Source organism: Stegostoma tigrinum, chromosome 8 (genome assembly GCF_030684315.1).
Source record: "Stegostoma tigrinum isolate sSteTig4 chromosome 8, sSteTig4.hap1, whole genome shotgun sequence".
Taxonomy (NCBI): Eukaryota; Metazoa; Chordata; class Chondrichthyes; order Orectolobiformes; family Stegostomatidae; genus Stegostoma; species Stegostoma tigrinum.
The window spans coordinates 98,521,365-98,533,114 of record NC_081361.1 but is presented as its reverse complement, the minus strand read 5'-3'; the positions used below and the strand labels follow the sequence as shown (position 1 = coordinate 98,533,114).

Genomic DNA, 11,750 nt, shown 5'->3' with positions numbered 1-11,750 from the left:
ACATTAAAATAAACAACATGTAAGCCCAGATGTGAAGGTTAACTAGCCTTAGGAAACACCTTCTCTTTTGACCTGATTGCTTACAACCCATAAATTACAAAATGCTGACAGTAGAAGTAACTGTATAAAGTTACACGTTATAATTAGCTTTATAACACAATTAACCTTATAGCAATTAGTTAAAACTAACAGATTTTTTATTTCAACATTTTGCAATTGGGATAGTGAAAAAAACATTAGAGGAATGGCTGAATTTGATTAAATAAAGCACATACAGTACAATGCATAACAGAATTCACACTGTCCTTCGGGGTAAGAAGCCTGAGGCAGATCCGTAGGAGTGTAGCCAGCAAACCTTTGGAATGTGAATGAATAGGATGCATAGAAAGATCCCAAGGCCTCGAGATTACAAACGCCGTAAAACCATGCAAACCTGGGGCTGTCTATAGGAATGCCCATCATTGAGTAGGTGAGCCACGGTATTGGATATATGGATTAAGAGAGAAGGACAGTGACTACACTGTATTTGATCATCGTAACAAAGTGTATAAAATGGTGTATTTTCACTGTAAACATCGGATTGTATCAATGATCTCCCTTCTGATTTGGGGTAGATTATTTGCCCCTCTCCCTGCAAGAATCAGTTTTTGCTTAAATAAACATCTTCTACTTGCCTGAGTCCTGCCTGACTCCTGAGTTTTTGTCCCCAGTTGGGGAATACACTCCTACAGACTGAAAGATCTGTTTCCATGCTGTATGACTCTGTTAGTCTGTGACTGTACCCTGGAGTTCTGAAGAAGAAAGGTAAGTAGATTGCTTGCCTTACATTGAGTAAAGGAGTTGAGACGTCATACTGTGGCTGTACAGGACATTGATGAGGCCACTTTCAAAATGCTGCGTACAATTCTCGTTGCCCTTCAATTGGAATGATGTGGTTAGAACATAGAACATAGAACAATACAACGCAGAACAGGCCCTTCAGCCCTCGATGTTGCTCCGACCTGTGAACTAATTTAAGCCCCTCCCCCTCAACTATCCCATCATTATCCATATGCTTATCCAAGGACTGTTTAAATGCCCCTAATGTGGCTGAGTTAACTACATTGGCAGGCAGGGTGTTCCATGCCCTTACCACTCTCTGAGTAAAGAACCTGCCTCTGGCATCTGTCTTAAATCTATCACCCCTCAATTTGTAGCTGTGCCCCCTTGTACAAGCTGAAGTCATCATCCTCGGAAAAAGACTCTCACTGTCCATCCTATCTAATCCTCTAATCATCTTGTAAATTTAAGAGAGTCAAGAAAAGATTTACAAAGATGTTGCCAGAACTGGGGGTTTTGAGTTATATGGAGAAGCTGAAAAGGCTGGGGGTTTTCTTTCTTGGAGCATAAGAGACTGACAGGTGACCTTAGGAGGTTTATCAAATCAAAGGAAGCATGGATAGGGTGAATAGCCAAGATCTTTTTCATAGAGTGGGGGAGTCCAAAATTAGAGGGCATGGGTTTAAGGTGAGAGAGGAAAGATTCCAGAAGACCCTGAGAGGTAACTTTTTCGCACAGAGGGTGGTATGTGTACGAATCAAGCTGCCAGAGGCAGGTACAATTACAGCATTTAAAAGGCATCTGGATAGATATATTAATAGGAAGGGACTACGTCACATTGAGGAATTTGTTAGGGATGCACAAGTTGGATTGAAGGTTCTGTTCAATACTGTGATTCTACAACTGTAGGAGCATTGGCAGTGAGCTTTCAGGGATCATTGGAGTCAGGTAGAGTCCCAGAAGATTATACAATGGCTGATGTAACTTCCCTGTTTAATAAGGAGGGAGGCAGAAGACAGGAAACTATAGACTTGTTTTGAGGAAGTGTCACCGGACCAAAACATTAACTCTGTTTTTCCTTCACAGATGCTGCCAGCCCTGCTGAGCTTTTCCAGCAACTTTGTTATTGTTCCTGATTTACAGCATCCACAGTTCTTTCCGTTTTTATTTGTATAGATTGGTTAGCCTGATCTTGGTCATTGGTAAGATTTTAGAGGCTCTTATTCAGGATGAGATTGTGGAGGACATGAAAATGCATGATAAAATATAGGTGAGTCAACATGGCTTTGTCAAGGGGAGATCACGTCTGACAAATCTGTTGGAATTCTTTGAGGAGGTAGCACACAAGTTAGACAAGAGAGAGCCAGTGGTTGTGATCTATTTGGATTTTCAGAAGGCCTTTGCCAAGCTGCCACATAGGAGTCTACTAAATATGATCTCACAGTGTTTTGGGCAATGTACTGGCATGGATAGAGCACTGCCTGACTAGCAGAAGGCAAAGAGTAGGGATAAAGGGATCTTTTTCAGAATAGAAACAAATGATCCACATGTTGGGACCACATATGTGCATGTTTTACATTAACAGTCTGGATGAAGGAACTAAGAGCATTGTTGCTAGGTTTGCAGATGATAAAGATAAATGGGGTGACAGGCAATGATGAGGAGGAGGCTACAGAAGGACTTGGAGAGCTAGGAAAGTAAGCAAAAGAAGTGATAAATGGAAAACAGTGTGGGAAAGTGTGAGTTTGTGCACTTTGGTACAAAGAAGAAAATCATAGAATGGGGAACAGGCTTCGGAAATGTGAAGCACAGAGCATCTTGGGAACCCAAGTTGAGGATTCTGTCAAGGTTAACATGCAAGTTTACTTGGCCCTCTGGAAGGCAACTGCAATGTTAGCATTCATTTCAAGAAGGCTAGAATACCAGAACCGGGATGTCCTGCTGAGTCTGTAGAATGCTCTGAGCAAATCGCATTTTTGGGTCCTGTATCAACAGGAGTTGCAGTTGTTGGACAGGGTCCAGAAGACATTTACAAGAATGATCATAGGGATGATGAATTTGTCATATGAGCAGTGAGGATCCCAGGTTGATTGAATTGGGGATGGAGGGATCTGATTAAACTTACAAAATACTAAGAAGCCTAGATAGAGTTGATGTGGACAAGATATTTCCACTCAGAGGAGAGACTAGGACACGAGGGCATACCCCATGAGTGAGGAACTAAGATGAGGAGGAATTTCTTCAGCCAGACAATGGGAAATCTGTGGAGCTTATTGCTATATAAGACTGTGTTGGTAAGACTTTTGAGTGAATTTAAGACAGATATAGAAAGTTTCTAGAGTAGTCAGGGATCAAGAATTACAGGGAAAAGGCAGCTGAGTGGTATTGAGAAACATATCAGCCATGATCAAATGGTGGAGCAGAGTCAATGGGCTAAATGGCCTAATTTTGCCCCTTTATTTCGTGGTGCTTTGATCTGATAACTTTATAGAGACATTAGTTGGAACGTAACTGTGCACAGAAAGTGACTGGAAACACATTGTTGCAGAAAAAACTGTCAGGATTAAAGAATTTTGCAATTCTTGTTGCATCATTCGCTCCAGCCTCATCTTGATCTGCTGTCTCCTTCTATTCCCATAGTTTCTGCTGTGAGTAGCACTTGGATTAACCTGGAGTTTACTACTGTTAACGTCCTGCTTCTCAATTTCCAATCTAACTCACTAAAGTCTGCTTCCAGAACCTCATTTATCTGTCATTAGTCCAAACCTGGGCCACAATCTCTGGCTGTTCACCCTCTCTATTCAGAATGCACTGCAGCTGTTCTGTGGCATTCAGGAGGCAACATATCATCCTGGATTCAGGACCACACTTGCAAAACTGCCTGTCTACTTTCCTCACCAACAAATGCCCCATCTCTGTTGCCCTTCCAAACTTTTTCCTCCCCTCCTGAACAGCTAGACACCCAAAGTGCCATGAACTTTGCTCCAGCTGAATTCCCCAGAGGAACTGTCATTATCACCACTTTCCAAGGTCAAAAAAAGCTTTCAAGTGAGATATGCTCCAGGATTGCCCACACCCCTGCCTGTTCCATTCTCTTTGATGGTCACCCATTTGCTCCCTGCCTGAACTTCCTTAGGTTGTGGTCAGACCACATCCTGAAATGTATTATCCACAAACCTCTCAGTCTCGTGAATGCACCATAATGCTGGATCTTGAACTGCTCCAACCAGAGCCACCTCCTACATGTGGCCATACAGATTGTCAGGAACATCTTGAATTTCCCATATGTACAGCGTGTGCAAACCATGGGCCTGTGCTCCCCAGACAAACTTTAAGTAAACGGATTATGGACCCTTGTTTTTCTCTCACCCTTTCTCCTACTTCAGTTTAGACTAGAGAAACCATATTCCTGTTTATGTACTAAGTTCCACTCAGGTAAGCTACCAGAGATGCTGTGAGCTGCCAGCTAGATGCTAAGCGACTGAGTGCTAAGAAAGTAAGCGAGCAGCTCTGAGTTACAGCATGGTGCAGTCTCTAAACTGGGTTCCTGTCTGAGCACGCAGAATGTCCTTACAGCAACCTTTCACTGTGAGGTGCCAGTGTCCTCCAAAGTGCAGCATTAGTGTAAAACCATCGATAAGTGAATCAATGATGTGCCAAGAGGGTGGCGTGTGCCACTGTCTGGGTCTAGGGGTGCAGTGTGGTGAATGCTGTTCATGCAGCATGTCTTGAGATTTTGTTGCAGGGCAGGGCTTTGGAGAGGCAAGTGAGATGATGGAATCACCAGGGGTCCACTCTCATTTTCATGTCTGGAATTTTCAGCATCATTTGTCTGTCTTGACTCATGGCGTAATAGGAACCTTTGTGTCAATGAAGCGAGATCATAACGGGTTACATCATTTACAGGAAATATTTATTGCGGCACATGATTTCAACAAATGGCAGAGGAAAGAAAAGGTTCCTAAACTGCTGCCACATAACTTGAACTATACCGCTGCAAAAATCCAAATTGCCTCATTCACAATTAAAACAGACAAAGATAGATGGTTTGACAGATTATGGATGGAAGAAGAATATAGATGGGGTAAACAAAATTCTGAAGATCACAAGATGCTCTACTGAAGGGTCTAGGCCCGAAACATCAGCTTTTGTGCTCCCGAGATGCTGCTTGGCCTGCTGCGTTCATCCAGCTCCACACTTGGTTATCTGAAGATCACAAGTCCTGATTTTAAGGATAGTACTAATTATCGGATACAATTCCACTTGAATTTTAGCAGTGATGACATACTGCTATCTGTAAAGAGAGGGACATTCTTCATTTCAATAATTGATCAAGTGCACTGAGGTCTTCTCATGTTAGAGTTCCTCATTTTTTTTCCATCTTCTTGCATGACACCTTTGCAAAACTAAACTATTTACATAAGGTGTATAATCTGTTCCTTACATCTACATTACTTTATTTCATTTTTTTTAAATGTTGGAAACTAGCTCACTAAGATTTAAATTGTGTGAAGATTAATGGTTCAAGTTCTCCATTTTAATCTGATCGGGCAGAGAGCATTCCACATGTCTTCGGTTTGCATTGCTGCTGTCGGATTCGCGCTGTAGTTTAGGCTATTTCCAAACCAGGCCCCGATACCACCAAGTTTTAATTTCTTCACAATAGATGACTTTAATGAAAGACTCTCTGGGTCATCATACCAGACCTCATGGTAAGTATCTTTATCCTGCCAGAAGAACCAACAAGAGTTAGATATAATTCTTATTCCTAAAGGGATAAAAAGGTATAGGGAGAAAGCGGGGACAAGGAACTGAGTTGGACAGTCAGCCATATTCATATTTATGGCAGAATACGTTCAAAGGGCTGAGTGGCCTACTCCTACTCCTATCTTCTATGTTTCTACGTTACTTAGGCCAATGCACAGTTCCAGACACAATGCTGAATATCTGCTGTTTCAGTATTTAACATACGTTGAACTTTTAATTGTATTAGATTGACAAGTTCAGGTGATCTGAGAAACACGTTGTTCAATACTGAATCAGAAATTTCTGCAGAAACTCAAAGTCTGGCAGCATCTGTAGAAATAAAGAGTTAAGAGTCCAGTGACTTTTCTTCAGAACTTGTTAGTAGGTGGTATATATATTATGCTAAAGACAGGGTGGGGAGGGCATGGAGAAGGAGTGAGCGTACTGATGGAGATGGATACCCAGATAGAGAGAAAACACACGTAGGCACATGGATTACAGTAAACCAGAAGCAAAGAAAAACTGATCATGAAAACCACAAGTAGGTGTAAACGGGTTTCCTATGCTGAAAGCAGCTCATGTGATGACAGGAACTCGGGTATGGAGGTGGGAAAAGGGCATGGATGAAGATATTCAGGAAGATATTATGAAGATATTATGGAACTCAAAGTATTCACCTGTGGATTGGACAAAATGTTTAACAAAATGCATTGGTTTTGTTTCTTTTCTATTAACTCCCAATGTCTTGTCAGTTGTCCAATTTCTCATATTTTTGACTGCACAAATTGGATATTCTGAACTTTGCTAAACTCGGTGCACAGCAAGTACTGAATCATGAAACACTCGCTCGACAAGGAATGGTGTAGTGCCAAGCCTCCACTGTGTTTTTTCTGATAGTCTTACCTTGTAAACAAAATACGGGGATTTGTAGTTATCATCCCAGTATCTGCCAGTGATTGATCTGGGCAACATCTGCATGATCTGTTTGTATTCCACCTGCTCTACAACTGGAGAGCTGCACGAAACACTTTCAAAAGGAAATACTTTCAATTTGCATCTTCCAGGCTGTAAATTACAAAAGGAGTGAAACAATAGTATTTGTGCTTACAACTGCTTTGCTAACATCAAAACCATAAAAATTAACTGTTTCATCTCCATGTTTATAGGCTGAGAGACAGTTAGCAACAAAAGCTCAATTGAAATGTTCAAAGCTTACTATTTGTATTAAGAGTTACGGAGCTCAGGGAAGATATTGTTGTCTTCACAGCTGATGGTAATCCTGTACAAGTCCACTCCCAGGTAGTATAAGTATTATTTCCTTTTTGATCACTGTGGAGGTCAGTCATCGAAAATAGTCACAAACCAATGTACTTTTAGCAAGGTTTATGACCTTATCTGATTGTACTGACAGATAGGTCAGGTCCCAGAATGAAATATGGCATGACAGATCATATGTTTAATTATTTGGTTTCTTATAGTTAACCTTGAGGTGTAAGGGACCACAATTTGTGTTCCTTTTTGGACTATAAACAGGAATGGAGGTTTAGTACTTGTACTTAGCTGAAATGCCAGAAGAATTTTGCAATTTGTAAAAGTCAAGCATGTCCAGCAAGTGAAGCAACATTGCTATTCGAGTAGTGAATGAACGAGTCAGAGCGACACCTGGAGTTTTTGAGATAAGGATAGATTGCCTGATGACTGTCCTTGGATTGGTCCAGCTCCAGTTTTCTACAGATCTGTACATGCAGAGCAGCCAGAGTTCTCTAGATTCCCCAAATAAATGTACTGTGTGTAGCCTATTTAGATTGATACGTGGTCACGAGACAGGCAGTCTTTTAAACAGATTAAGGAAACAACTTGAAGGCAAAAAGGCAAATTTTCAAAGTTGGTTTATATGTCCAGGCTTCCAGAGTGACACAAAGGTGCATGTGAAGTACCAAAGGCGCATTTCAAAATTTCACTGGCAAAAGTCAAATATTGGGGAGCCAAACTTATTCTAGGCAGAACATACCAAACAGGAGACAAAGTTTTTGTGTTGTTACCATTACAAGGTGTTCCTTTGAAAGTGAGGTAATTAAGAAAGATAGTGAAGTGAGTCATCTGGTTCATAATCCCAATTGCAGCAAGAAGAACTGGTTATGTACGTAAACATGTTAAAGTGATATCATCATTGAGAGGAAGATGAGAAAGAGCAAGTGTGTTGGGTGGGAAGAATAGTGGAAGATGACAGGGACAGCAAAGTTATGGCATAAGAGAGGCTGGCAGTTCACAAAGTGAACCTTCTGCAATCCAACTAGCTTACACGGAAATAGCATGACAGCTTGCCGATGTATTCTCATATTTAAAGCGCGAACAACAGTAAGATCTTTTAGATTACAGGGAGGCAACAGCCTAGTGGTCTTGTTGTTGGGCTGTGAACCCAGAGACCCAGGTAATGTTCTGGGGACCTAGTTTCAAATCCCATCACGACAAATGGTAAAATTTGAATTTAATAAGCATTTTGAATTAAGAATCTAATGGTGTCCATGAAACCATTGTTGGTAGCGTAAAAATTCATCTACTTCACAAATGTCCTTTAGGGAGGGGAATTGTCTTCCTTATCTGGTCCACCCTACATTTTACTCCACACGCACAGCAATATAATAACTTTCTGCTGAGCGATTATAGACAATAAGTGCTGGCTTAGCCAGTGACACCCGCATCCCATGAATGATTTTTAAAAGAAATATCACAAAGAAAATTCAAGAAAATTTGTAAAGCTATACTGAGGTGTACAATGTTATCCAGACATGATATGGATGTAGGGCAATCCATACCATTGTAACAGACTCCTTGTTGGTTAAGCAGAGAAAATAAAACAAGCTCAGGTAGAAATGAAGACTTAATATATGCTGAAAAGAACCTAGCCAAAGCAGCTACAGCTCACCTGTGCTCTTTGTTGCGAAACTAGATGGCTCAACAAGACTCTGCATAGATTACAGGTAAGTAATGCAGCAACAACAGGTATATATCGAATACCTCAGTTGGAACATTGTACTGATCGGATGGGCAGTGCCTCATTCCTTTCTAAGATTGATCTATTGTACAGGTGCTGGTAAATAATATTCACATCAAACTAAAAGAGAGCCAAGAGCCAAAGAGACAGCCTTTGTTACACCAAATGCATTAAAACAATGGGGAGTCATGCCATTCAGGTTATGAATCATGAAAGCCACATGACTCCTGAACCAAATCACAGCTAAAGTGCCAAACTGTGTAGTTTATTTAGACGGAGTTGGAAGAAAAAGTAAAGTTGGCTGGTTCAGCAATAAATCTCTGTAGGAATAGAAGTAACTTCCCCAGAACACATTGTATGACAGGGATAACAAGGTGTGGAGCTGGATGAACATAGCAGGCCAGGCAGCATCAGAGGAGCAGAAAAGCTGACGTTTCAGATCTGGACCCTTCCTCAGAAATGGGGGAAGGGAAGGGGGCTCTGAAATAAATAGAGAGAGGGGGAGGCAATGATAGAAGGTGGATAGTGGAGCAGATAGGTGGAGAGAAGACGGACAGGTCAAAGAGATGGGATTGAAGCCAGTAAAGGTGAGTGTAGGTAGGGAGCTAGGATGGGGTTGGTCAGTGAGGAGGGAGGGGTGGGTAGGTGGGAGGAAAATGGATAGGTCAAGGAGGCGGGGATGAGGCTAGTAAGTAGGAAGTGGGGGTTGGTCAGTGAGGTGGGAGGAGCAGATAGGTAGGACAAAAGATGGTAAGGTCAAGGAGGCGGGGGCAAGAGGGGAGGCTGGTCTTGAGAATGAGGTCAGGGGTGGGGAGATTTTGAAGCTTGTCCACATTCAGACCATAGGGCTACAGGGTTCCCAGGCAGAATATGAGTGCTGTTCCTCCAGCCTTCGGGTGGCATCATTGTGGCACTGGAGGAGGCCTAGGATGGACATGTCATCCAAGGAGTGGGAGGGGGAGGTGCAGTGGTTCACGACTGGACGATGTTGTCATTTGTCTGCTTCCGCATGGTTTCCTCGATAGAGAGGAGGCCACGTCATGAACAGTGGGTACAATATACCACACTAGCGGATGTGCAGGTGAATATCTGTTTAATGTGAAAGGTTTTCTTGGGGCCTGGGATGGAGTCAGGGTGAGCTATAGGGGCAGGTGTAGCACTTCCTGCAGTTGCAGGGATAAGTGCCAGGGGTAGTAGGGCTAGTGGGGAGGGTGGAGTAGACAAGGAGAGTCCCGAAGAGAATGGTCCCTCCGGAAGGCAGATAAGGGTGGGGAGGGAAATATATCTTTCGTAGTGGGTCAGATTGCAGGTGGCGGAAATGGCGGAGAATGATGCATTGAATCCGGAGGTGGATGGGATGATGTGCGAGGACAAGGGGAATTCTGTTTTTGTTTCTATTGTGGGGAGGGGATGTGAGGGGCTGAGGTGCAGGAAATGCAAGAGATGTGCTCGAGAGCGTTTTCAACCACTGTAGAGGGGAAATTGTTGTCCTTGAAAAACGAGGACATCTGGGATATCTGGGAGTGGACCATGTCATCTTAGGAGCAAATGCGGTGGAGGCAAAGGAATTGAGAATAGGGGATGGCATTCTTGCAGGAGGGTGGGTGATAGGAGTTGTATTCTAGGTAGCTGTGGGAGTCAGTGGGCTTGAAATGGATATCAGTTTCCAGGTGGTTACGAGAGATGGAGACAGAAAGGTCCAGGAAGGTGAGAGAGGTACCAGAGATGGTCCAGGTGAACTTAAGGTTGGGGTGGAAGGTGTTGGTGAAATGGATGAACTGTTCAAGCTTCTCGTGGAGCTGGGAAATAAATAGTGAGAGGAGGGGTAGGGTGGGGAAGGTAGGTGGGATGGTGATAGGAGAGTACAGGTAGGCAGTGGTGAGAATTGGCCAGTGGAATGGGTGGGCAGGTAGGTGGGAGAGAAGATGGACTGGTTGTGTCCTGTCAAGGAGGTGGGGATGAAAGGGAGGGTTGGACATGGTACAAGGCCGGAGGTCTCTAAGTTAAAACCAAGCTATTTAAACAATGAATGCAATCAGAAAAACTTAAAATACACAACAAAACAAGGGCTCAACTGATTTCCAGAAACTTTTTATTACAGAGAAGCAAATCTGATAAATTAGACTGTTGGATCAAATCTTTCAATTCTGTTTCACTGATTCTCCCCAGTTTCTATCCAGTGAATTGTGGAGTCTTCATGTATGAATATGCACAAAACTGAGAGCTTCTATTTTCTTACCATCTCATAAGCTGCTGATTTTTAACTTAATGCTCCAGGTCTGGAAACTGCATCAACTTAATTTTTGAACTAAGTAACTGTTTTCCATGATGTGCACTAAGCTAAAACTGCCTTTAAGAAAAGAACCAATAACTCCTTCCCAGACAACAAAGTGTGGAGCTAGATGAACACAGCAGGCCAAGCAGCATCTCAGGTGCACAAAAGCTGACGTTTCAGGCCTAGACCCTTCATCAGAAAAAGGGGATGGGGTGAGGGTTCTGGAATAAATAGGGAGAGAGGGGGAGGTGGACCAAAGATGGAGGGAGGAGACAAGAGAGTTGCAGTGGGAGAGAGATCCCCTGAGGTTGGTCCAGAGGGAGGAGGGTAACTTCTTCAGGTTAGGCATCCTGGAAAAGGCTTCGCAGTGAGGTTAAAATTGTGATCAGAGATAATGGGAACTGCAGATGCTGCAGAATCCGAGATAACAAAGTGTGGAGCTCACATACCACCCCACCAACCTCTGGATCCTCACAGACCACCCCACCAACCTCCGGATACAATGCATCATCCTCCGACACTTCTGCCATCTACAATCCGACCGCACCACTAAAGACATTTTTCCATCCCCACCCTTGTATGCCTTCCGGAGAGACCACTCTCTCTGCGACTCTCCTGTCCGCTCCACACTCCCCTCCAACCCCACCACATCCGGCACTTTTCCCTGCAAACGCAGGAAGTGCTACACTTGCCCCCACACCTCCTCCCTCACCCCCATCCCAGGCCCCAAGATGACTTTCCATATTAAGCAGAGGTTCACCTGCACATCCACCAATGTGGTATACTGCATCCGCTGTACCCGTTGTGGCTTCCACTACATTGAGGAAACCAAGCGGAGGCTTGGGGACCACTTTGCAGAACACCTACGCTCGGTTCGCAATAAAAAACTGCACCTCCCAGTCGCAAACCATTTCA

General features: G+C 43.2%; 1 protein-coding gene across 4 annotated transcripts in view; it reads right to left on the bottom strand.

Annotated features, from left to right (window-relative positions):
- Nucleotides 1–225: 225 nt before the first annotated feature.
- The window catches only part of LOC125456081 (di-N-acetylchitobiase-like), a 29,915-nt gene continuing 18,390 nt past the window's right edge, over nucleotides 226–11,750 (bottom strand). For 2 of the 4 annotated variants that reach the window (XM_048538773.2, XM_048538774.2), the window contains exons 6-7: nucleotides 6,469–6,630; nucleotides 4,686–5,546 (exon numbers count right to left, since the gene is read on the bottom strand). In XM_048538773.2, coding sequence (XP_048394730.2) covers nucleotides 5,343–5,546; nucleotides 6,469–6,630 — 366 coding nt within the window. In that variant the 3' untranslated portion in view covers nucleotides 4,686–5,342. Of the gene's footprint in view, nucleotides 916–4,685; nucleotides 5,547–6,468; nucleotides 6,631–11,750 lie in introns of those variants that run through there. The other 2 variants (XM_059648167.1, XM_048538775.2) reach the window with 2 other exon arrangements.